At 42.0% G+C, this 24926-nt stretch overlaps 1 protein-coding gene across 7 annotated transcripts in view; it reads right to left on the reverse strand.

Moving 5' to 3' along the window:
* PECAM1 (platelet and endothelial cell adhesion molecule 1) overlaps positions 1-24926 on the reverse strand; it is a 55873-nt gene that overhangs the window by 6724 nt on the left and 24223 nt on the right. For 2 of the 7 annotated variants that reach the window (XM_050919116.1, XM_050919117.1), the window contains exons 9-15: positions 24135-24239; positions 23037-23064; positions 22512-22585; positions 20683-20739; positions 17840-17908; positions 9913-9969; positions 601-623 (exon numbers count right to left, since the gene is read on the reverse strand). In XM_050919116.1, the coding sequence (XP_050775073.1) occupies positions 601-623; positions 9913-9969; positions 17840-17908; positions 20683-20739; positions 22512-22585; positions 23037-23064; positions 24135-24239 (413 nt within the window). The remainder of the gene's footprint in view (positions 1-600; positions 624-9912; positions 9970-17839; positions 17909-20682; positions 20740-22511; positions 22586-23036; positions 23065-24134; positions 24240-24926) is intronic. The other 5 variants (XM_050919118.1, XM_050919120.1, XM_050919122.1 and 2 more) reach the window with 3 other exon arrangements.

Genomic DNA, 24926 nt, shown 5'->3' on the forward strand with positions numbered 1-24926 from the left:
GTGTATGTGTGTGCACGTGCTTGCGCGCTCCTTGGGAAGGAGACTCGGTCGGTGTTAGCCCCATTGTAGTTTTTCCAGCTAAGGTTCTAAACACACTTTCTTCTTTCGCCTCTTTTCCCACTTGACACTGACACTATTACTCCATAGACTGGCCAGCCCAGCAAGCCCTCATATCCATCCTCAAGTGGTTCAGCACCCAACATGCTCTTGAATACATCAGCCCAGTGGAAGTCTGAGGACATTCTCAAGCTTGGCTCTGCTGTGTCAGAGCGCACACCCCTGCAATCAAGCCACATCTGCACAGTTGTGTTTTTTAATGTGTAAACTCCCCTTTCGAAGAGTCATCATGGACCAGCTGTGCTTTATAGTGGCTTTCTCAGATACCAGTTATTTCATATGACTTTTAGTGCTCACTGCTATATAAATATATCAGAGAAAACCTGGCCAATAAGGATATAAATGTAAGTGCCAAGCAGTACATTTCCAATGTATTGTGAACAATACAAAAACATAATACTCTTCAATATTATTTCACTGATCTAACAGTTATCCTAATCTAATTTCCCAGTGTCTTATTCCTCAAATAAAATGTATACTTACAGAGTGTCTGTTTTCCCCAGAATCTGCAAAATAAAAACATAGTTTAGAAATTGAATGGCACATTTCAAAGGAATCAGTTTTACATACAAATAAATGAGAATTCAGGGTTAAATGTTCTTGCATTGCAGTTGGTAATTTTGCAGTGACATAAACCAGCTAACTAGGAAGTTAGAAAGTGAAGTTTCAGATCCGCAGTCCAGCAAAGCACCTAAGTATGTGTTTAATTTAAGTACAAGAGAAGTCTCTATGATTTCAAAGATTGATTTCAATAGACCTGTAGCTCCTGTTGAACTGCTTGGCTGAGCAGCAAGTTGTGACTGGCTTGGGGGAAGTTACTCCCCCACACCTGCTCCATGTGGGGACTCAAAAAGGCAGAAGTCTGAGTGACAAAACATTCCCTCCTGAGAACACAAGCAGCTGTTGCACATGACAGAAACTTCCTTTTAGAGGCGAATTATCTTGGGTGATATGCTCTACTTCCCAGTCCTAGATGGTTTTTCTGATACAGGCTGGGTGAGGTAATATCTTTTATGGGACCAACTTCTGTTGGTGAGAGAGAGAGAGAAGCTTTTGAGTTTACACAGAGCTCTTGTTCAGACCTGGGAAACTTACTCAGAGTGTCACAGCTAAATACAAGATGAAACAGATTGTTTAGCATAAGTAGTTAAGACATATTTCAAAGGACCATTAAAGATGCAGTGACCCTAGTGCCAGGAAGGGAAGTGGTCAGAGAATCCTGAGAAGGGTACAAATGCCAAAGGAAAAGGAGATCCCCAAAGGAACCCAAGATTTAATTAATAAAAAGATTATTTAGCCTGGTCCAAAGCCCCCCAAAGGCAATGGGTGTCTTTCCACTCAACTTCAGGGGGCTTTGGATTAGGCCCTTTGTGTTTATGTTTAATGTGGATTTAACGATTGCCATCTAAAGAAAAAAATACACAACACTTTTGTGTTGATAAGGAAATGTTCTAAAAAGTGGGTATGTAGCGAGGTTAGGAGAGTGACTCTGGTCTTTCTTTTAGATGGGGTTATCAGACTTGGTTAAAGTACTATGTTTGTGTGATCTTCTGATCCTTTTGCACAGGAGATACACACTAGTGTTCAATTCCAGGGAATGCTTTTTGTCCCAATGAGGTTCAATGAGGAATGACCATGGCAAGCAAAGTGGACTAGTACATCGAGCAAGGGATTGGGGTCAAGACTTCACATTAATCCTGTCTCTGGCACAAATTTGCTGTGTGAATTTGGATAAGTCACGCAACCTCCCTTTAGCTCAGTTTACCCATTTTTAAAACTGCATAAAGTAACCGTAACCTACTCCACAGGGTGTGAGGATTAATTAGTTCAAGTTCAAAAAGCCCATGGAGATCCTTGAATGAAAGACACCATGCAAATACAACAATATGGTGGCTATGACTAGTGAACAGTTTAATAGATCTCTCTCCGAAGATGTTTTCTTTGACATCCAATATAAATTCACCTTTGTTCAGTTCATCCTGTTACTTAAAGTTCTTGTACCATGTATGTTCTTGTACCATGAGAAATAATTCCCCTCACAGCTTCATGGCTATGCCAGTCACATTTTTGCGACCAATTAAGTCCCTTTTTAGCTAAGTAGAGGTACATCAGATTTCTATTATCAGCATTTTTATTACATTAGAGTGATGACTGTCTTATTAAACTGTTCATTTACATTCCAGAAGTCCTACCTAAAGAAAGTATTGCTTGGTGTCTTTAATCCTACCCATGGAGCTCAGGAATCCGAGTCTGCACTTAGTCACATTGTTTTCATGCCAGTGCAACTCAATTGACTTCAATACAAAATTGGACCTAATAGTCTTGTCCTGTCTGAGAGGAGCAAAAGAAATGATTTTTGGAAAATATGCAAAAGCTTTTTGATTCCTGGAAGTAGATACAGTTCAAAACAATAATGCCATTTAGCCACTGCTAGATCAAAGTTGAACTTGAAGTGGACAAAAACTAACTATATTATTTATGAAACAGCTTATTAAGGAGAATGCATGCAAAGCCTCAGTCACTGTGTATTGTGCGATTACAAAGGAGGAAATTATAAATTTTACACATTTCCCAAAATTCAAATGGACGGATGTTTGCTAATCCAAAGCTACTTTGTCCTATGTGACAACAACAGATCACCCACCGCCTTGTAACTGTGTCACCCAAGATCAAAAGGCATGTGGCCAATAACTAATTGGGTTTCTAGGTAAACACCATTGCTCCTGCCAGGGGAATGTCACACACTGCATTTGTGGTCTGAGGGACACCACTTTAGCTGTTAGAGGTTTAAGTGATTTCTGCAAAGTTGTGAACCAGGTAAACACAAATATTCTGTACTTAAAGTATGGGTCTGCCTAGATGGTGCTTTTGCAGAAGCCATCAGGTCATTAATATTTTACAAAACTTTTTTTCCTTAGTGTAACCTTTAAATACATTTACAGTGATTTTTGTATATAAACCAAACTGGTTTTTATTGTTACGTTGGGAAAAGCTGGCATTTTTGAAGGAAACAGAGCTTACTCCTATTAAAGGAGGCAGGAAAAGGTGCAGACACATTCTGGGTTCTGATCACGTATGAGTGGAGTTGCCAGTTTTCTTCCAGAGCAGCGGCAATGGGTTCTGTTATGGGCACCAGGGAATAAGTGACCTGAAGTTACAATTCCTGTGACTGCTGAGATATTTTAAGAGGTAGCATACATGTATGAGTTACTGAGCGACTCAAAGTTCTTGTTTTTCTCTCAGTGGTGTATTAGCCTCAGATAATACATTTGCATGATGGAAACAAATACTGGATTTGCCACATAGCATGAATGCCAGCCCCGTTAGGTTTTGCCATATATTTCCAATGTAGCTGATGGGTATTTGGGAGCATAGAGGCCCATTCACACGTAGAGAGAAATTTGCAAGTCTCAAATATATACCAACCAGTCAGAGACTCTGTTTAGCCTCAGTCATGTGTCCGTGATGGATTGATTGACAGTATAGAGAAGAGGGGGGCTAAAGAGTGATCTCAGCTAAGGCAAGAGAAGTCTGCAGTAGCTCCATAGCACAGATTGCATAGCCCAAGGATGCCATTACACCCAGGTACACACATTTTGCCTTAAATGTGGGGTACAGCTGAACCCAGAAACTCCATGCAAACGCAGATGGGGTGAAACCACTACACTTTGCCTGGTTTTCGGCTAAAAACTAGAAGCATGCCCACACTACAAAATTTGGGTCCAGCTTTTAACTTTGCATGCCCCACAATTGAGAACTGTTCAGATCCAGGTTTCCATTTGCACGTTACTGGGGAAGAGAGGCTAGACAGAAGATTTGACCCAAATCTGGATCTTGAATACCCCAGAGTAGGTAAAAGCTGTTGGCTCTGGGGGGTATTGTTATGGGCTCAGTTTTAGTTAAAAAAAAAAAAGTCACCACAAGGCTCATGGTTTCCACCTCTTCCAGGTTGGCTGAAAATTTGGCCAGTGGGGCCAAGCTTTGAAATTTGCAATGAAGCCCCAAACCAGGTGAGTTTCCTTTGGTGTCTTGTTTTGCTGATGAAGATTTTTCACCACTCTAGTGAATATTCTCCCAACTCAGTACAGAGGTATGAAATCTGGAGCCTGGCAGCAGGAAAATGGTAGAGCAGATTTCCTGATTATTGGGGCCAAATTCTAATAGGTTGTTTCAAACCGCTCAATGCAGTAGGGATTTCTCATGCCTCTTTCCGCTGGGGAATATTTGTTTTTCCACAGTGTATTGTTGGCTGCAATAGGATTCTTAAAAACTTCCTGTCTCGCCACTGCAACTGCCTCTTAGTTACTGATTCGTTTTCCCAGTATAAGCAGATCTGGGTTTAGCTATGTATTTTGTTTGCTAGATTTCCCTTTTCCCAAAGAGGGATTAAAAATAGAGAGCAGTCCAGGAACCCCATGGTAATGAATCACAATCAGCTCTGTGATGCCACAGAGGATGGAGGGATGGGTGGGTTCATCCAGTGCCCACTCAAAGTCATTGAAAACCTTCCCATAGACATAAATGGATGTTGGACCAAACCCTTAGAGCAAATACACTGAACAACCAGGAATTCACTAATACACTTTGTGGGAAATAGTGTGTTCTTAAAAGCTTAGGAAGATCTCTGAACACGGAGTGGTTGCTGTGGGACTGAAATGGATACAAAACTCCACCCCCCCAAAAAAAAATCCCTTTCCAAAGTGAATTTGGAGCAAGGAATATTTTGATGACCTTCATCAAGAGCTGTCCTGACAGGGGCTCCTTGTCAGAGTGAAGTTGCATTATTAGAAGCATTAATATGGGTGGCATTCTGAGAGGTCATTCTCAGAAAAGCAATTGATTTGGGGTTCGGTTGTTTGAGACTTATAGCTTCCACGTTTTCCATAAAGCCTTAAAGTAGACACCTACATGCTTGAGAAAAAAATGTGACGCATGAAAAAAACAAAAGTTTTAAACTAAGCTCTGATGCCATCTTGCCATATCTTTACAAGCATGTGGCTTGGAATCAGATGGACCTTTTGTTGAGCAGATCAGCTTCCATTCATTGCTTCAGGGCTTGACATCGATGTGATAATGCAGAATCCTCAGTAAAGAAATCTATGTACTGAAATTGCTCTCGTACCATACAGGCGATTGTATCCGGAGTGCAGTTGAGTAGACTGAGGTCTCCTGCTATTTGATTTTAAACCAAGATAGGCCTGAACGGATTTGAATTTCACACTCTGCCTCTTTCCTCTACAAAAGCCCAGATGTGAACCAGAAAAAACATTTGGGGGTTTGAAATGCAGAACTAACTTTGTACATCGCAGGCCCATCTCCACACCCAACCCTCTAGGTAGCCATTGACATTGCATATTGGTCAATGCACAGTAACAAGCCTGGGGCACAGAAACTGGAGGAGATGAAGTCAGGGGCTCATAATGGTGTTTACAAGAGGGAATGGGAATGGGGTAAGAGCAGGCAATACAAGACTAGAACCCTGACAACCAAGGAGGAAAGGAGGAGGCTCAGATACTCAGAGGACTGACTGGCAATGAGAAAAAGAGGCAGTGAAGTTCAGAAGTAGGGTTGCCAATTTTGGTTAGATGTATTCATCACATGATGACCTTTCATTCTGGGAGACTCCAAGACAATCCTTGAAGGTTGGCAACCGTGTTCAGAACCCCAGCCACTTTACAGCTCAGGACAGGGAGGCTCTCTGGTTCCCTATGTTCACTGAGGTGGAAGGTGAAAATGTGCTAGTCCCTGAGAGGGCCTTGCAGCTCACAGTAGTGCCAGCCCAGTTAGAAGTGAAAGCCAAAACAGACTCTGGCTCAGTTGTCACATCAAATGGTATCAACAAAGCAACAGTTAGTGACGTCTGATGAATGTTCTTCCTCCACAGGGGATTCACACTACAAAATTCTCATTGCCCATAATAAATTCCCTGGAAAGGAAAAATTATACATGAAGCCCTGTAACGGGCACTATCTCTGATTAAAAAAACTGAAGTGGCCTTGAATTGTGTAATAATATAATATTTAGCACTCATATCACTCGGGCTCTACCAAGCTCGTGGCCATGAAAAATGTAACAGACCATGAAATCTGGTCTCCCCCCTGAAATCTGATCTTTTGTGTGCTTTTACCCTACAGAGTTCACGGAGGAGACCAGCGTTTCTCTAACTGGGGGTTCTGACCCAAAAGGGAGCTATTGGGGGGTCGCAAGGTTATTGTAGGGGGTGTGTGGTATTGCCACCCTTACTTGTGCACTGCTGCCTTCAGAGCTGGGTGGCCAGAGAACAGCAGCTGTTGGCCAGGCACCTAGCACTGAAGGCGGTGCCCACCAGCAGCAGCACAGCAATACCATACCATGCCACCCTTACTTCTGCATACTGCTGAACTCCCGGCAACAGTGCAGAAGTTAAGGGTAGCAGTACTGCAACCCTGCTACAATAACCTTGCAATCCCCCAACAGCTCCTTTTCGGCCAGGACCCCTACAATTACAACACTGATATTTCAGATTTAAATATCTGAAATCATACAACTGACAATTTTTAAACCCCTATGACCATGAAATAGAGCAAAATGGACTGTGAATTTGGTAGGGCCCTACATATAACACTTAACATCTTCAAAGAAATGTGACCAATATCAGCTTATTAATCCACACTATGCCCCAAAGCAATTAGGCAGGCGAGTGTTATCCCCAATTTATAAATGAGAAAAGAGTCCAACAGCCACAAGATCCACATTTGGGCCTGGTCTACACTTCAAAATTAGATCAACCCGTGACCACTGTAGTTAGGTTGACTTAACCCTCTGTGTAGACACAGCTAGGTCGATGGAGGAATTCTTCTGACCACCTAGCTACTGCTTCTCTGAGAGATGGATTTACTACATTAACCAAAAAACCCCATCAACAGGTGTCAATGTAGGAAGCGTCTACACTACAGTGCTGTAGCGGTGGAGCTCATCCACCCAACATTCTCTGTAAAATGCAGAGAATACCAATTAAGCCAAGTATTCTCATAGCCCGTATCAATGAATGTATCCTCCCAACACTCTGTAATGCAGGGAAATAGCAGACAGGTCAAGTGATTAGCCCAAAGTCACACATGGGTCAATGAGAGGAACAGGAATATAACTTTGATATTCTGACTCCTAGTCCCTCACTCTAACCCCAAGACAACACTGATTCCTGTAAAAGAGGACCCAATATAAACTCTCATTGGAAACATTCCAGCTGCTTCCCTCCCCCCACCTTTCTTTAAGTAGAGGATTTTAGCTGGGGGTGGAGGTAGGGGAAAAGGGTAATTTATTTTGAGAACTTGATAGTGAATTTGAGGCTCCAAGGTTCTGAGCCTAATTAAGTTTCCGGGTTCTTTTCACCCTAATTCTGTTCTACGGGGTCATAGAGGACAGGTCAGCCTATTTGATTCTGGACACCACTGCTGGTTCACCCACATACCAGACATCACTGGCTCATCCTCTAAAAGCAGCTTCCCCCTGAGCTCATCTGTTCTTGCCAGTCAAGGGTCTGATCCTGCAGAGTGCTGGTCAGCTCCTGTAAGGTATTAGACTGAAGACCCAGCCCCCACTGGCATCAAACCGATTGATGTCAATGGAGGTTGGGGGTCCCCAGCACCTCATAGGGAGCACCCAGCATCTTGCATGATCGGGCTCTAAAACATTCATCAGTTTGAATGGCTGAAGATGCCACTGCTCTACAGGGACTCTGAACACTGCCACATCTGTGTGTACGCTTTGCTACAGTGCTATCATGCAGCCTAACCATAAACAAAGTAAATATTATGTTTAAATATGCGATGTAGCCATTCAAAACTACTGCACGCCTGTGTGATGTCCTGCTTATCTATTTGAAACACTTTTCCTGTGTGTCAGTCGGGAAAAACAAATGGGATTAGAACAATACGCTGTTATTAAGTTTCCAAAAATAACTGAAACTGTAGAATGTTATATATAAGAGAGCAGGTGGATTGTAAGATTAAGGGGGTGCTTGCATATCATCTGTCCAGTTCAGCCCAGACTTTCAATTGAATCTCATTTTGCTAGACTTCCTGCCTTATAAAACTGTATTTGTTGTAAGTGCCTTAAATAATAATCCTCTCAAACACACTTGATCTGACGAATTAAGTCTTGCAAAAGGTCTCTGCAGTACAGTACAGAGAGCTCTCTTCACTCTGGGAAAAAGGAATGGTATCATGAAAGGCATAATACTTCTGGATTCACTACCCTGGCACAAAGAAAGAAGTACACAATCTGTTTCTGCATTCCATTAAGGGCCTCATCCAAAGCTATGCTTCAGTGGGAATCTTTTCATTCACTTCAATGAGCTTTGAGGCACACTCCTGAAACCTGCTGTCTTACAAAGCCACAAGGGCTGCTCTCTGCCAAATAACTGAACTCTTCTTTAGAGTAAAGGCTATTTTGCTTTTTGGTGAAAGAAAAGACTGCAAAGAGGGAGTGTGGGCTAGTGGATATAGAAATGAACTGGGAATCAGAACTCCAAGGCTCTATTCCCAGTTTTGCCATTGTTCATCTTTGTGACCTTAAACAAATTACTCAATCTCTCTGTTTACTCAGCTGAAAAATGGAGATAAAACTGACCTACTGTGCCTCATATGATAGAATTAAGTAAGATTTGTGAAGTACTTTGAAATTCTCAGAGAGGAGGTGCTATAGAAGTGTAAACTGTGTATGGGGGATGGACAATCCCAGATGAAAACTGAAAAATAGAAAAACAAACATGGCATGCACCACAAAAGCCACATGGCGAGAAAAGAAGAGAAACTGACTAGACTACAGCCTGACATTTACAAATAGATATTTCCTAATACAAAGGAGATGGAAGGAAATCCTCTCTGATGGAGTGTTTGACAAGCTAGCAGGAAGCACCCTTAACCTAAGTGTCTCTGGAATTTCAGTGCTGCCAGAGCAACTATCGAGAGTCACCAGCAGTAAGATAGCTGCTGGGATCCAGGTACAGAGAAGGATCCTTGCTCACCTCAGAATCTGTGAGGAGGAAGTGAGTAATGTCCACAATTTGGAGGGAATCTGATTACATTAAAAAAGAAATTAAGTGTGATAATATTGCTTCAAAGTTGTTAGGTTTAGGGGCAGGATGGGGTGGAGGCTGCAATACAGATGCATGGGAGTTATGTATATTTTTAAATAACTATTATTAAGATAGGAAAACAGAAGAAATACCCCAAAGTACATAATATTCTACAGTATGGGAAATAGTGAGCCGCTACAAATATATTCCAGACTAGGAGGACAGATTTGGGCTTGCGCTAGCACTCTAAAAAGACACATGCATATGCAGCACTTTGAAGCTGCGGCTTGGGCTCTGAAGCCTTCAGAAAGGAGTGGGCTTCAAAAAAACCCAACCCCCCTCCAAGAAAGCCCCAACAACCCTGAACAACGTAAATCTTTGCAATTGGAAATGAGCTAGCTTCAGAACACAAACCCCAAACCCACACAAATTTGGGGCAAGTTCAAAATCCAGATCCAGATCCAGAACCGAAGCAGCCCTTTTTGGCAGATAGAACATGAATGGATTAATGGAGCAGACGTTCCAGTTGTTAATCTCACCACATTACAGATCATTACTCTGGGGAAATCACAAAGATGCTACAAAATGTATCAGCACTTAAGTTTTCTTAGTTGCTATGTGAGATGTGTCCATAGGACCTCAATGTCTCTTTTCTATACCCTTTACCTTCTAACCTATCTAGATACAAATGCTTCCAAACCTCCTTCATGTGTTTAATTTTTCACTAGCTTACTTACCATTATTAGCTTTTCTGATTTCACTATATACTGTATCAGTCCCCTTCTTTACAGGAGCTGGAAAATGTATTGGCACAGAATCAATTTATTTCCTTTTTTTGTTTGCTTTAAGTTAAGCTCCTTACACAAACAGAACACGCTGTTTTACTTTTAGAGGAAACAGTTATATAAACAGCAATGCGCCATTCCATGTCTGGATGAAAAACCAGCTGTGCCCCCTATCCTCCCTGTGTCTATGTTATAGAGAGATGGACCCTCTCCAGTTAACGCTGAAATTAGCTTTGATTCTCACACACACACACACACACACACACACACACACACACACGATCCTCAGATTTTACAAGGAATAGCTTACCCTAGGGTAAAGCTTTTCCCTCAATCGTTTCCTCAAACTGGACAAGCTGCTTTAAATGATGTAAGGGCTCACAAAATGAGGTCTGCATTCTGAAAACTGCTCACACACTCTGTGCTCCTCCTAGTTAAATCTTCCTTTCATGGAGCTGCTTTAGTTTTGTGGGAAGGCTCAAGGGAACTTTCTCACACTCAGCGCTACAATGTTCAGGATCAATGAGATTTTTACAAAAGGGAGATCTCCCAGTTCATGGTGGTGGAGTGGGAATATGCAAGACAGTTCCAAATTTACCACAGGATTGTGGAGCCTGCATTACAAGTGCATGAGCTGAAGACAGAGTGGAAGGGAAGGCTGAGAGGGTACAGATAGGCAGGAGAGACTGAGGGAAGAACAGACAGAGATTGAAGCCTCAAAAGGCTAATGTTATTGGGTTTCCTCCTCCAAAATGCTATAGCTGGCCTTACCCACAAAAGCTCCATACAGGTGAGACTGCAGAAGAATCCTCAGTAAAGATTTTCTCCTGGTTCTGAGGTTCCTGTTTTTATCTACTATGGTAAATCCTGCAAAGAGCTTTTATTCTGAGAGGGACCATCCAAAAATACCAAATGAAAAGAAAGACATTTCCTGTCTAATGCTTATTTGAGATCCTTTTTACGGAGCACGGTCATAAACACAGGTGCTCCTCCTGGCAGATGGGAGGCAGGGCTGAGCCAGCTGCCAGCACAGCTCAGGTTCCCAACATCTTCGTTAGCTACTGCGGCAACACAGCTGTGGCTAACATGTGACTAACATGGTTCTCAAGAAAAAAATCCCTGGGGTCACAGCAGTCAGGGGAACCATGCTAAAACCCTGCTAGCAACAATTCTATTTTAAATACTTCCTAGCATGGTTCTGCTCCTTGAATGGACAAAGGCTTTTAGCTTTATGAGGGCTTCTTGAAGGGCCCCGCCATGCGAATCTCATGTGCACAGGTAAATTTTTCTGAAGTCAGTGGGAGTTTTGACTGCACAAGGATGGCAGGGTTGCACCCAAGATCTTTCTTACCTTCTGCTCCCTGGAGTTCTCTTCCTCTTTCCCATCTGAAGGATGTCTACATTACAGCGGCACAACAGGTGTGCTGTAGTAGTGAAGATGCTTTCTGTATTGACTGAGAGGCAATAGCTAGGTTGCTGGAAGAATTTTTCCATTGCCCTACCTGTCACTGCAGTGGAGGTTTGGTCAACCTAACTATGTTGCACAGGGCATGAAATTTTTCCACAGCCCTGTGCGATATAGCTAGATTCACCAAAGTTTTAGGTGTAGACCAGGTCTGAGTTATTTTATTAAGAAACAGGTTTATAAGGCCTGGTTTATATCAAGCCAAATTGCAGCATGCTGATAATCCAAGCTTTCAACAAGGGATGGCTTTAAAAAAAAGTGGCATTTGGGTCCAGAACTGGATTAGGTTTGGGATACAGGGCTTGAGTGAGAGGCAGTGGACTGGACTAGAACCCAGGAGACCTAGTTCTATTGCCAGTTCTGCCACTGGCCTGCTGGGGATGACTCTGGGCTAGTCATGTCACAAGTCTGTGCCTCAGTTTCCCCCTCTGTAAAATGTGGATAAATCATGGTGGCCTACTTTGTAAAGTACTTTAAGATCTATTGCTGCAAAGCACCATATAAGAGCTAGATATCATTATTAAAGGCTCTCTCAGAGCTGGTTCTAGGTGTGATAACACTCTGGTCTTGTGAGATGTTAGCTCAAAATGGTAAAAGTCTCATAAGGTTGCTCCTTCCTCTTTGACACCAAACAGACCCAAAGATAAGTAATTCTTTACCTTTCAATATTAAGCAAAAAGTTATGGCAAAACCCCTTGGTAATGTCCCTATCAACTCTGGGTCACAAACTAGCCAAACAATGTTGAAAACAGTTTAAGGTCAACTAATTTTAATCATAGTTTGGCCAATTCCTGTGGCTGGGACAAAAGAACCTAGAAATAGGTTTGTAAACATGGTCGGCTGTGTCCTCACTCACCAGCCAAACTATAGTGGAAGCAATTTAGATGAACTATGTCTCAAGTGAATTTCAACAGATCCTAATTCTGCCTAAAGGCCAATGGAAGCTGGGCCTGTCCAAGGATCAACACGTTTTAGAAACATCAGTTAAGGGACTCAACACTTCTGAGGTTGGTTATCTCCAATTTTCCTTAGGTGAAACTGTTAAGTGAGAGGTTAAGTGACTTCCCAAAGATCATGCAGGAAGTTTGTTGCAGAGCTGGAAAAAGAACTCAGGTTTCTGGACTCGGTCCTGTACTTTAGCCACAAGACCATTAAAACCTATAGAGCGGGAGACTCCTATATTTATTCTGCAGTCAAACTGAGAATCAGAAGAGTGAAATGTTAAACTCTGGTCTCAGTGTTTCATGCACCCCCCTGGGAACACATTCTGCAATCCTAAAAAGATTTCTTTTGAACTAATTTTAAATAATTCTGCTAAACACACTTTAGACACTGGAGGCTAAGTGCTATTGAAGTCAATTCCAAAACTCCCACTGATTTCAGTAGCAGCAGGACCCGAAATTCAGCAAGCACTTAATCACATGAACATTCATGCTATAGTAATCTCTGGATTTCACATAGTTTTGGTCTATTGTTTAAGTGACCAGGGAAGTCAAAACGAGTCTTCCCATAATTCTAACTAGAGATGGCGCCAATCCTGAATTAACACATGTATTTAGTATTTTACAAGCCTGGGTCAACTCTCATGGGACTCAATGAAATGATTACCACTGGGAGCTGGATCAGGCCCTTAGATGGTTTTGAATATTTCGATTCTGTCCAATTTACTTTGAGTTTGTGTCAGAGAGAGAGAGAGTGTGTGTGTGTGTGTATATAACACCTTCCATAAGTTGTTCTTTTCCTAGCCCTGAGTAAATGTGCCAGCATAAAGGACCTAAAAATACTGACATTTTGTTACAAATGACCTTATAATGCTGCACCCTGCATTTGACTAACCAGCTATAGAAGTAAAAGGATGGCCATGTTCTTACTGAGCCACAGTTAGCAGTTTCTCCCTTCCCCTTTTAGGGATATTTCCTGACAATATTTTAGCTTTGGTCTTTGTTTTCCTTGTGTTAACAATAAAGAGTCTGACTCATTGCACAGTATTGTGTCACAATCACAATTAACCTAGAAAAGATATGCAATATGTTTTTGTTAAGCATAGTCTCTCCTTAAAGATTTATTATACCAGTCCCCATCACCAGCACCTCTTTAAATATCAAAACAGCAAACAACTCTAACCTCCCCAAAACAATGCTTTATCCAACATTTAGCTAGCCACTTTCATTAGAGGATCCCATCGCTGCTCACAAAGGGGTCGGGGGGGTTATCAAATAATCCCAAATTTACAGATGGAGAAAAATGAGACACTGAAGCCTTGTCTTCATTAGCTTTTCTTCTGGCAGATTTACCACCCTTAACAATGCTGGTGCAGCTTTCGTTTGAGCAATGATGAAAGGGAGATCTAGTGCAGAAATGGTTCCCACAGCCACGGCATATTTACCACCATAAAGTGGTCAAAAATATTCAGCAATCCTAGAAAAGTGATCCATCGGGAGAAATTTGGTTTGAGGGAAAAGGGCAAAATGTTAATAGCACTTTAATGCTGACAGACATCATTCTATAATTGGATTTGGGGGGGGCTAAGAGGGGATGTTTAATTAATCCTTATCCTCAAAACTGCCCCAAAGGTTACTATTATGCATTAATTATTGATCCTACTCCCCTTGAGGTCAATGAGAGTTTTGATGCTGACTTCAGCGGCAGCAGGAAGAAACCTTTGTATAATTAGATATAGTAATTTAGAGCCTGATCCTGAGATACCCTGAGCTCCCATTTGAAGGCAATGAGAACTGAATGAATTCACCATCTTGCAGGGTCGAGTCCTTCATTTTTTTTTTAAACATAATCTGCTGTTGATAAAATTGAAAGTAAAATGTAATCTCCTGGGTGAAGAGGCTGCTCGCTGCAAACACTCTTAGCTCTGAATGCTGCCTTCTGGATGAAGAGTGCATCCACCCAGAGCAGAATGTAGACCTAGCTTTGTTGTTGTACTTTGCCTTTGTTCAGAAAATAGATTGCTTAATATTTGAGGCCTTAAGCTTAGTATGAGGATCTTGAAGTGTTCCCTCAGACCAGAGGCACTGGTCATTGTCATGGTAACAGAAACCTGAAAGAACACTGTGTCTTGAAGCAGAATATGAGCAAGGTCAACATGATAAAAGCATTGATCGGAATCCAGGGGCCAAAGTCCTTTATATGGGTGAGAGTAGTTCCTGAAAAAGTATTAAAAACAAACAAACCCTGGCCTTACTCCTCTCTCTCCCTGAGACTAAGGCAACGTCTATACTTCCAAGTTTACAGCAACAGAGCTATGCCTTTACAGCAGTGCCACTGTAAGAGCACTTGTGTAGCCGTGTTATGCCTATGGGAGAGCATTGTCTGCCAACACAGCGCTGTGCACATGAGCGCTTATGCCGGCAAAACTTATGTCACTCAATTGTGTTTTCACACCCCTGAGGAACAAACATTTTGCCAATGTAAGTGCTAGTGTAGACATGGCCTAAATCTTATCCTGTATCGTGCAGTGCAGAGTTGAAAGAATTAATCTTTTTCACAGACTGCAGTTTGGTTTCATACAACAGCTTCCACTCTAGCAGTATCTCAAAATGCTTGGCCCAGTAACACAGTAGGTACTGGTAGTGCAGTGACCATGCACAGAAAGAAAGCACTTATATGCTACGTAGAAGCTTTTGTCTCGTCTACACTACAAAAAGCAGCAACAGTGTAAGATTTAAGCATGAGTTCAATGATTTAGTACTGCAGGACAGGCAGGACCAAATGGTGCTTTAATCAGACTCCTGAACCACGATACAGATTTGTATAGTCCAAGGCTAATCGGAAACAGTATCACATAGTTAAAACATGGTCCAATCCCATTTAAAACAGGATCTTTTAAAAATGTCAATGCACTACTGTAATGTAACTAGATCAAGTTAATATGGCACTTTGTGTAGTACAGACTGGACCTTACAGTCAGCCTAGGATGTTAGAAAAATATTATTGAGAGAGGGAGTACGCTGGCTGGGATGCAAAGGTTATCCCCTACTCTTTTAGGTGTTCATTAACTTGCACCTAATAAAGATCTTAGTTAAAATTTCATCTGATAGAAAGTACCTCTTACAACATTCTACATCCTTCTACTGCACTGAGCATGACTAGAGTTGTGTGAAACATTTGTAACTCTAGACATAATTACTAGTAATCCCCTAAAATACAATACAGTTGCTCCAATATCTAAGTGCACCACTTAGCAATGGTAAATAGGTTACCGGCTTTGAATGCAGTCAGAGAACCCCAAGGAGCGAATGACAGCGTATTGCAATCAGAGCACTGAGAAGCCAGCTGTCTTTTGCTGCCAAGCTCAGAGGCAGTACATTTGTACAAACAGCCATTTGTACTGCTAACGAAACAAGAATGTCTTCAGCACCGAAATAAACAGGTGTCCTTTCCTAGCTAGAAAGGGCAAGTTTGTGAATTTCTTCCTTTGACTATTCAGCTTCTCAAGCTAAAGCTGAGAGCTGGGACATGGCTTAAGATTCCAAATGGATTTCATTTATTCCTCACTGCTTGGGCTTTTATGTGTGTTCTGAACAATTTGCCCACTTTCGGCACAAGGAGACTGAGGATACCATGATGCTTTGGGTGAGGCGAAAAGATTTGAGTTGTACATGCCATCACTGGGAATAGGATCCAGCAAGACAATTACCTCAAAGGCTGCGAGGAGATGCACTGTAACGCCATGCTAAGAGTTCTGGGTACCACCATCATTAATATTTGTATTACCAGAGTGCATGGGAGCCCTAGTTATAGAGCAGGGCCCTGCTGTGCTACGTGCTGGGCCATGGAACTATTAAGACATGAGATAATGGGGCCTACCCAACTTGTGAGCTCAACTGTAAGAAAGATGTAAAAGTTCATAAGAGGTTACAATAACCTATAATAATAAATGTTGATGGGAAAAGGTGCAAAAGGGAGAAAGATGAATTGAGTTAATCTAAATTTAAAAGGCCTACTGATATCATTCATGGACTGCATTGAATTTATACTGGTTAAAAACAGGAGATGAGGAGCCGGAAGTTAATGAGCCAAAATTAGTATGTCAGATATGAAACCTAATTAATGGACAAAGTTAGGAGATGGGCTATTCCATCTTCAACGCCCTTTCTGGGGTCCTTAAAAGAAAGATTTGGAGGGCAAGTATGAAAGAACAAAGGAAGAACAGACGAAGCACAGACAGAGGATATTGGCGCAAGCTTCACCATCATGACTGCCAACCCCACCATTTTCTGGGATCCCAGGCCTTCATTGTCCTGATCCTGAGAGATGAACTGACCAGAACGGGCCAGACAGACAGGGACCCAGAGAACATTCCCACCTCATTGCTCCAGTTGAATCCCAACCACCACCACCTGGGATGACAATTATCACCATTTAAGAGACTGTCAAATGGTGAGGGAGAGGCATTTCCTTCTAAAAAATTGTCTACAGCTAAATGGAAAAGGAACAAGGGATGTTGTTCAAATGAAAACCCTATTTAATACTTCACATTTCAAATGTTTTAACTGTTTTTCCTTCTTTTCTGTATCTTTAAGACACAAATGGTTTTTATTGGTGTGTTTGTCATGGCGTTAAGTGGCTGAGGTCTCTGGATACCAAGCCATGGACCTTGCTAAACACTTGGACAGGGACTGGGTTGTGTTAACATATTTAGCCCATATATTCCCTCTGAATTAATACCACTGACAGCAGGATGCTGTTACCAGGGCAGCCAAGATGCTCACTTTCCCACACTCTCATTGGGTATGTGTGCGCGCACTACAAGCACTACAGACACTTACTACAGCAACAAAAGGGGATTTTCCATCAGCATGGTAAATCCCAGCGAGAGGCAGAAGATCTGTCTTCCTGCAGACCTCCAGCTCTCCTCAGGCTATAAGGGACTAATCCCAGTTCCTGCTCTCTATCTCCTTGATCTCTCAGCAGGTTCAACAGTGGGAGGGGACACTCTCCGGTTCCCTACAGGGTGAGCAGTCCCTCCCTCTCCCTCAGCTCAGGCAACCCCTTCCACTCCCTCCTCTTGTGGGCTGTGGAGGCCGAACACACCCAGGAAAGTAAAACAAAAACAAACAAACAAAAAAAGTTAAGAGCCCTTCAATGAGTTTTGAGCTCACAAAATGCAGACCCATCGCAGGCTCCTTTCTGCTCAGAACCCCAGCTCCAGCTGGTAGCCCTGCCTAGCCAAAGATCTTATGTGGAAGGGCAGGGCATGTGCACAAGAGAATCATGGAGGAAAGAGAAAGCACTGGTTGGCTCTGGTAACAGTAGTCCTTGCTCACTGATTGCTATTACCAGGGAACTACCATGCATACACAATAGGACCTACTCCTGCTCCAAGTGAAATCAATGGCAGAAACAGCAGGTCTGTAATTACTCCCAATACATAACTGGATAGGTCAGCCAGCTAGTTACCTTTGTAAGGATGAGGCGTTGACACTTCAACTTCAGTATATTTCACCTCAGCACTCTCATGGTCAGGTCCTGCCCCAAAATAGCAAGAAGATGTTTCTTTGTAGCACTCTCTATGCCATACTTGCTGTGAGCCTGATCCTGACACTAGTGAACTCAATGGTCAAGCTCACAGGGACTTTAATGGGCACATGGTTGGGCCCTGTTCATGGCAGATGGGGGTTCAGCCCAGCCTGCTGAAGCTGAACTCCTTTCTAAAACTGTGGTGTCTGGGTGGGGCCTGACATTCTTGTCTTTTGTTTGCAGTCTTGAAAAATAGCAAAATGTAAATTTAGAAAAATCCCCTGCCCCAGAGTCCCCTATGTGCCCGTCCAGCTCCAACTATTCTGTCTCTCCCCCTTTCTCTGCCCTTCCTGTCCCCATCATTTTCTTCTCCTTTTCCCGTCACTGGCAAAGGAGCATCTCACCTGTGCTTCTTTAACCCCTCTGTTTACCTCAATGTCCCCCTCCCATCTTCTTATCTCTTGCCCCCACCTCTGATCCCCTCTTATCAGTCTCCTTCCCCTTATAGTACAAGCGTGTTTTAGTCACTAGTATCTTCAAATAACCAGCTGTTTACCTCAATGGTATCTCCAGCTGTCGCCCAATCTCCCCTCTAAGTTCATTGAATGTGCCATCAACAACTGCTGTCTAGAGCTCTTCTCCCCTAGTTCCAGTCACCCCTTGCCCTACATCCCTTGCCCTCTCAAAGTCTTCAATAGCCTTCTCCTAGCCCAAGCCCATAACCAATACTCCCTGCTCATCCTCAGCCTGCATTCAACACCTTCAACCACTCTTCTCTTCTTGAAATCCTGCCTTCTGCTTTCATGAACTGTTCACTCCTGATTGTTCTCCTTCCTCCTCAGTCACACCATAAGCATTTCACTCAGAGGATCCTCATCACGCCCTCTCTGCAACTTTCTTTTAGGGCTCCACCGGCCTTCATCCATGATCCCCTTCTATAACTTTTCTCTGGGGAAGTTTCATTTGCAAACATGAATTCAACTATTATCTCTACATTGATGGCACTTGGAGCTACCTTTCCACTCCAGATCTATTTCCTTCTGTTCAAGATAATCTCAGTCTTTCTGACACCTCCTTAGGGATGTCCATTTATAAGCATAAGATCAACATGGCTAAAAACAACCCCGCAATCTTTCCTCACAAGCCTTCCCACATTCCTCTTTTCTCAATCATCATGGACACCACCACCCTCCTGCCTGTCACTCAGGCCTATAACCTTTACCTTCAGCTTGGCCCCCTCTTTAGATCTTCACATCCAGGCCTCGTCTACATCTGGCTGCTTCTTCCTGTACAAGATCTAAGTCCTAGACTTTCCTCTCCATTTCTGCTGCTAGAACTCTCATCTAGACCTTCTCAGGTCTTGACTCTGGCAATCTCCTCTTTGCCAGTCTTTACTAATCCCACTTTGCCCCACTTGAATCTATTCAAAATGCTGCTACAATCATTTTCCTGGTTCGTCACCTCAGCCTTTGCACTCTCCATTGGCTCCTCCTTCTCCATTGTACTACTTGTCTTCACTTTGAAGCCTTTATGGGCTATTCCAGCCTTACCTATTATGACATACACTGCTGGTACAGTGACTCTCACCTCCATTCTGCCAATGATACCAACTTTCAATGCCCCTTTGTTACATTTTCAACTATATCCCTTTGCACTTTCTCCCACGCTGTATGGGTGGAGCTCCTGATAGAACATTGGCAAACCCAGCCCATTATCCTCCTCCAAATCCCTTTTTAAGACTCCCCTTTGCTACAATGCCTATGAAAAGCTTGACAGCAGCTAGCCAGATGGTGTGCTGAGATTGCTGCTTTTCATGCTAACCAGTAACATCTGATCATTGTAGCCATCTGATGTCTCTTGCCTCATGTTTAGGTTATCAGCTCTTTGGAGCAAGGAATGGTCTTTTCATGGGATTCACAGAATTTAAGGCCAGAAGGGACCACCGTGATCATCTAATCTAACTGCCTGAATAACGCAGGCCATAAAACATTTTTGTTATGAGTTTGCCCAGCCAAAACCGTGTTATATATCAAGTTAGCAGGAATCACATTCTGAACATTCACATGCCTGCGTGGCAAGCACAGACGGGAGCAAGAGTGAAGCTGGATATAGTAGTATCTGTCTATGAGTTTTCAGCCATAATATCACCAGAATATTTACATTTAAGCACTGCTTTTTAATTAGTTCTTTTAAACACCCAGTCCTGAAAAAAATACTTTGTATCTGTATACAGCTATGCATCTAGATGATGCAATACCTGAGACAATTATTACTTTTAAAAGGAGGCATTTTTTAAAACTTATTTGGTGCCTCCGTTAGCTGGAAGATCATTTTCTTCATATTTGACACCAGTTTTTTACTGCTTAAAATGCCAAGATCTGGAAAAATGATGAAAGCAAAGATAAACAGAAGGTAAAGGAAGCCTGTGAAAGATTCTCTGTAAAAGATTCAAAAATTATATTGGTGGTTTGAAATGTATTTGTAAGTAATAATTGTTTTCTTTTTCTATGCCACCAATCAACAGAAGCAACTCATTAGGCTCAGAACACGCCTGGGATGTGGACATTGTTACTCTCATTTTGAAAGTGGGAAATACAAAAAAACCTAGACACAGAGAGGATAAGTGACTTCCCCCAGCATCACTGATGACAAAGTGGGAGAAAACGAATGAACCTAGATGGCCTAATTGCCAGTCCCCTGCTCTCACAATCAGATATGTCCCTACCACTTTTAATTCCAAAATGATAAAAAAGTTATGATTAAAAAAAGAGTGTTGAAATTACCTTTATTTTCATCTGTTGGTTTTACAGGATTTTCACGATCTTCAATGTAACCTGATCCTAAAATTAAATACACAAGCAGAAAGTGAGCCAACAAGCAGCTTAGAATAGGTGTGATTCATTCATTTAGCTTTCTCATTAAAATACAACAGAAACCTCCTTCTGTCACAATATGTAATGATTTAATTATATAGGGGAAATTCTGCCCTTGGGTACATGTCCAAACCACTCATATAATATAGGAGAGCAGAGTTTGGCCCTATAAGAGGATCAGTTTAAAGTTAAAGGAAATCAAGGAATAACTTTGTTCACATTGAGAGATCTTTCCACAAGGTGACAGTTTACCCAAATTGGATCACTGACACCAGTGGAGATCAGGCTCAGATTGAGGGCAATAAATAGCCTGCAGAGCTCAAAAAACATATTGGACATAGTGGGTTTTTTTGTTTTTGTTTTTTTTTGTGGGGGGAGAGAGGAAGGGATGGACTAGTGAAATTTATCTTGAAGACTGATGACTACCAGAGTCTGGAAAAGATGAACAAGAGAGGGGTGTTTTCTAGTGGACAGGCAGGACTATTTAGTAGCTAAAAAGAAGGGACTGTAAGTGAGCAGTCATGTGTTCTTCTGCCTCTTGGGGAGATCACCTGATCTCTGCCTTGGTTTTTCCATCTACAGGGATGAAAGATACTATGTAAATACCAAATTATTATTATTTAGTGGTCTGAACACAGAGTTGGGAGCCATAAACTCCTAAATCTCTGCTCTGTTATCTCTTTCTGTGGCCTTGGTTGTGCTGTTGAACACTTCATCTGCCTTTACCTTGGTTTTCCCCCATCTGTAAAATGGAGATACTGCCTGTCTTGCCTAGAAGTCAAGGAAGATTAGTAATCTGATGTTTGGTATAAAGGTGCTTACAAGAATATCTAGGGAAAGAATAACTTATGAGAATCCTGTACATATTCATAGTGTCTGGATGGTCATCTTGGAAGCTCTGAGCCTGGGGGTCATCCAGTCAGAGAGCAGAAGAAATAGATGAATCTTAAGTCACGTTGTTTCACAGAGCTAACTAAAGTTACATATAGCAAATAGTAAGTCTATTACTGTAGTGAGTAGCTTATAAGCAGATCATAAACTGAAATGTTTTAATATAAACTATTCTCCAATAATTTGAAAGAAGTTAAAATTCATAAGACTCCAAGTCTATTCACATAATTGGCCAAAGAGTTACTAGATTAAATGGTTCACAAGAGTTTACCCAGCTCTAGTCACATTCAAGATAAGAAAGAGCCTAAAGTTCCCGTTCACCAGTAGCCAAAAAATTGTGCAATAATAGTCAGCCCAGCATGGCAGAACAGCTTATAAAAATCTGCCATCTCATAAGAACAGCTTACAAGATGGCAGTTCTAACCAACACAAACACAACACTACCTCTGATTGGGCCTCAGAAATCAACACGAGCCTAAACCTGACCTGGTCCCTATCCTAAACCATGTCTCATCTCAGCCCCTAAGTATGACTAAGGCTTGTTCCATTAAGCCATTTCTAACCACTATACACACCTTATTTGCAGACCAGGTTTCATTGTGTATAGCATCCCCGCCCCAAAAAACAAACAAAAAAAACCCCTTACATTTGTACATGCAGCCTGGATAACTACATATCCTCATTCTCATATCTACAAGTACAAATGCTGTTTTTTGTGGGTGCATCTACTATTCCATTATTTAAAAATTGGGCCCAGTACATGTCATGACCATGCGAAGCCAAACTTTGAAACAAACATTTGTTGATTAAAGCAATATGCTACCAGAGAGTATAAAAAAATACTCTACCAGGATAGAATTCTGTATAATGGTTTGGTCCAGATGGCAGTTTCTCACTAGTCGAATTAGTGACTGCTGTGGATCTAGAAAGGAAACATACAGAAACAGACATGACTAAGGCACTATCCTTGAAAGTAAAAAAAAATAAAGTATTTATTGTTTAAATTGGCACCACTCCTTTATTATCTTTTTAAATTAATGGAAGTTTTGCTGTTGACCTCAGTAGGAGCATAAGCAAATGCCAAAGTCAAATGTTAGCTCCTGTTTCTTCTACCATATGTCTATTTGATTTTAATCCTACATTTGAAGGCATTCAAATCTAGGCCTGTCATTCCCCATTTTTAGTAATTCCCCATTCCCATTTTGGATTATTTCCTCATCCTGTTGTTTCTGAGTAGGTGGTCTGCTGCAAGTAGCCACAACCCCCTATTTCTCCAGCTGTGAGACCTAATAAGATTCACCATATATGTGTAACATAAGCCTCCAGCATTTCAATCAAATGTTTTACCATTTCCAGAAAGAAAGCCATCTTACCCAGACATCTCCATGGAAGGATGTTTACCTTGCAAGGGAAAGAGAAGAGATGAATTGTTATATCCTGCACAAGTAGAGAGACAAACGTATAAAAGTTGAAAATGAAAGCTAGATGTGGGCCCCATCCATCCCTGAGTTAAGATCATTTCTAGTGGCCACAGTGAAGTTTGGTATCTTATTTAGTGGATGTGGAAGCTGCCAAATTGACTAGAAGACTTCATGGTCCAGTATGAGCACAGAACAGATACAGCATTGACAGTTTCAATACAGGCTACCTCAGATCCCCCTCTTGATCTAGTGGGAATACTTCCAAAGATGAAGGGCTATCTCAGAATCCATGGCCCATTCAGTTCTTGGCCTCTCTTCTGAGACTATTAACTAAGAGGCTAAATGTGATGGTTTAATGTACAGACCACCATCCAGTCCACCGAAACGCTTTCAGACCTTAACTTTTGATTGCAGAGCTATACTGGCCTGGACCAAAATTAAGTAAATTACTTAACACTCTGTATCCTACGTCCAATCCGTTTAGCCAACCAGTCCTCTGGATCTGATATTCTCTTGCAGGGATGCTGTGATCTAAAACCCTGCTCCTTAGGCAGGCCAATATACAAATATCTGGGAGTTTCAGACATTCCAAATTTTCCCAGATATTTTGGTTCAGAATGGATTTAAACCAGTCCTACCCATTTTTCTATAACAAAAAATGTGAAAGAGTAACGCAATTATCATTGATCAAATCCTGAGGTCACTACTTAGTCAAAACTCACAATTAATAGGAATTGTTTTTGAGTAGAGACTGAATAAATGCTGAGTTAGAATCTCAAGTGTTTGAGGCAATAAGGATTCGAGATGGGCCTGAACACCCCTGAATTTGTGGAAGTAAGGGGGAGCCTAGAACTAGAACCCAGATCTGAATTTCATAGTTTTATGATGGATCAAACCAAAACCTCCGAGCCAAACAACCTCCTGCATTGGGGTGGTTTAAAATCCTACATTTGTCACCTTTCCCCCCACCCCATCCTTTGTTCTTGCAGCCAATCCCCTCATTTGTTCTATTCATTCAGCACCCAGAAAATAGAAGATATTCATTGTTACCCTTTTCCTTCTTACGCCAGCACCACCAGAAACCAGAAGCTCCTATGGCAATTACAGCCAAGACAAATAATGCGATAAACCCTTTCTGCCATGAAGCGAGGACAACTGGAAATGAGAAGAGACGTGTGACAATACATGCAGTGGTATGAAGTCACTACTGGCTTTTACAACTCCCAAGTCCTCACTGCGGGTGGTCTTGGCATTATCAGAAGTATTTAGTGCTCAGGAGGGTGAGTTCAGACAGCTCTGGAAAAGCTTTAAAGAGGTTACCATTTGGGCTCTTCCCTAATGGATGGATCTGTTCCTAAGTCCAGTCAGGGAAAGCTTTTAGTTGGCTTCTCAGTCTATCCTAGTATGATTGAGGATGTAGGGACAGCCCACTATAAAAAAGTGGCTCTCCCTGGCTGACCTCTGCCACAGATCTGAAGCCAAGGAAAATGCAAAAAAAGCCACAAAAGTTTAACACCCACTCCCCCAAAATTAGACAGATGTGGCCACTGGGGATAACAAATCCCCTTGGTCCAGTTCAACACTAGTAGGTATTTTATTAAATCTAGCATTGAGTGACAAGTAGGCAAAACCACCAACCCCTCACCCCACTTACAGCTAGGCAGGGAGATCCCCTGGACACAGCTCCTTTTTGCTGCTTGAGCCTAGCTAGGGGACTGAAGGAAAGTGAGAAACATTATGGACTGCAGGAGAAGAACTTATTCTCCTGAGTTTTTCATTTGCCAGTCAGTTAAACTACATTAAGTTTTGGATCTATTCACTCTTGTTGGGGATTTTTCTAGA

This window comes from Gopherus flavomarginatus, chromosome 12 (genome assembly GCF_025201925.1).
Source record: "Gopherus flavomarginatus isolate rGopFla2 chromosome 12, rGopFla2.mat.asm, whole genome shotgun sequence".
Classification (NCBI taxonomy): Eukaryota; Metazoa; Chordata; order Testudines; family Testudinidae; genus Gopherus; species Gopherus flavomarginatus.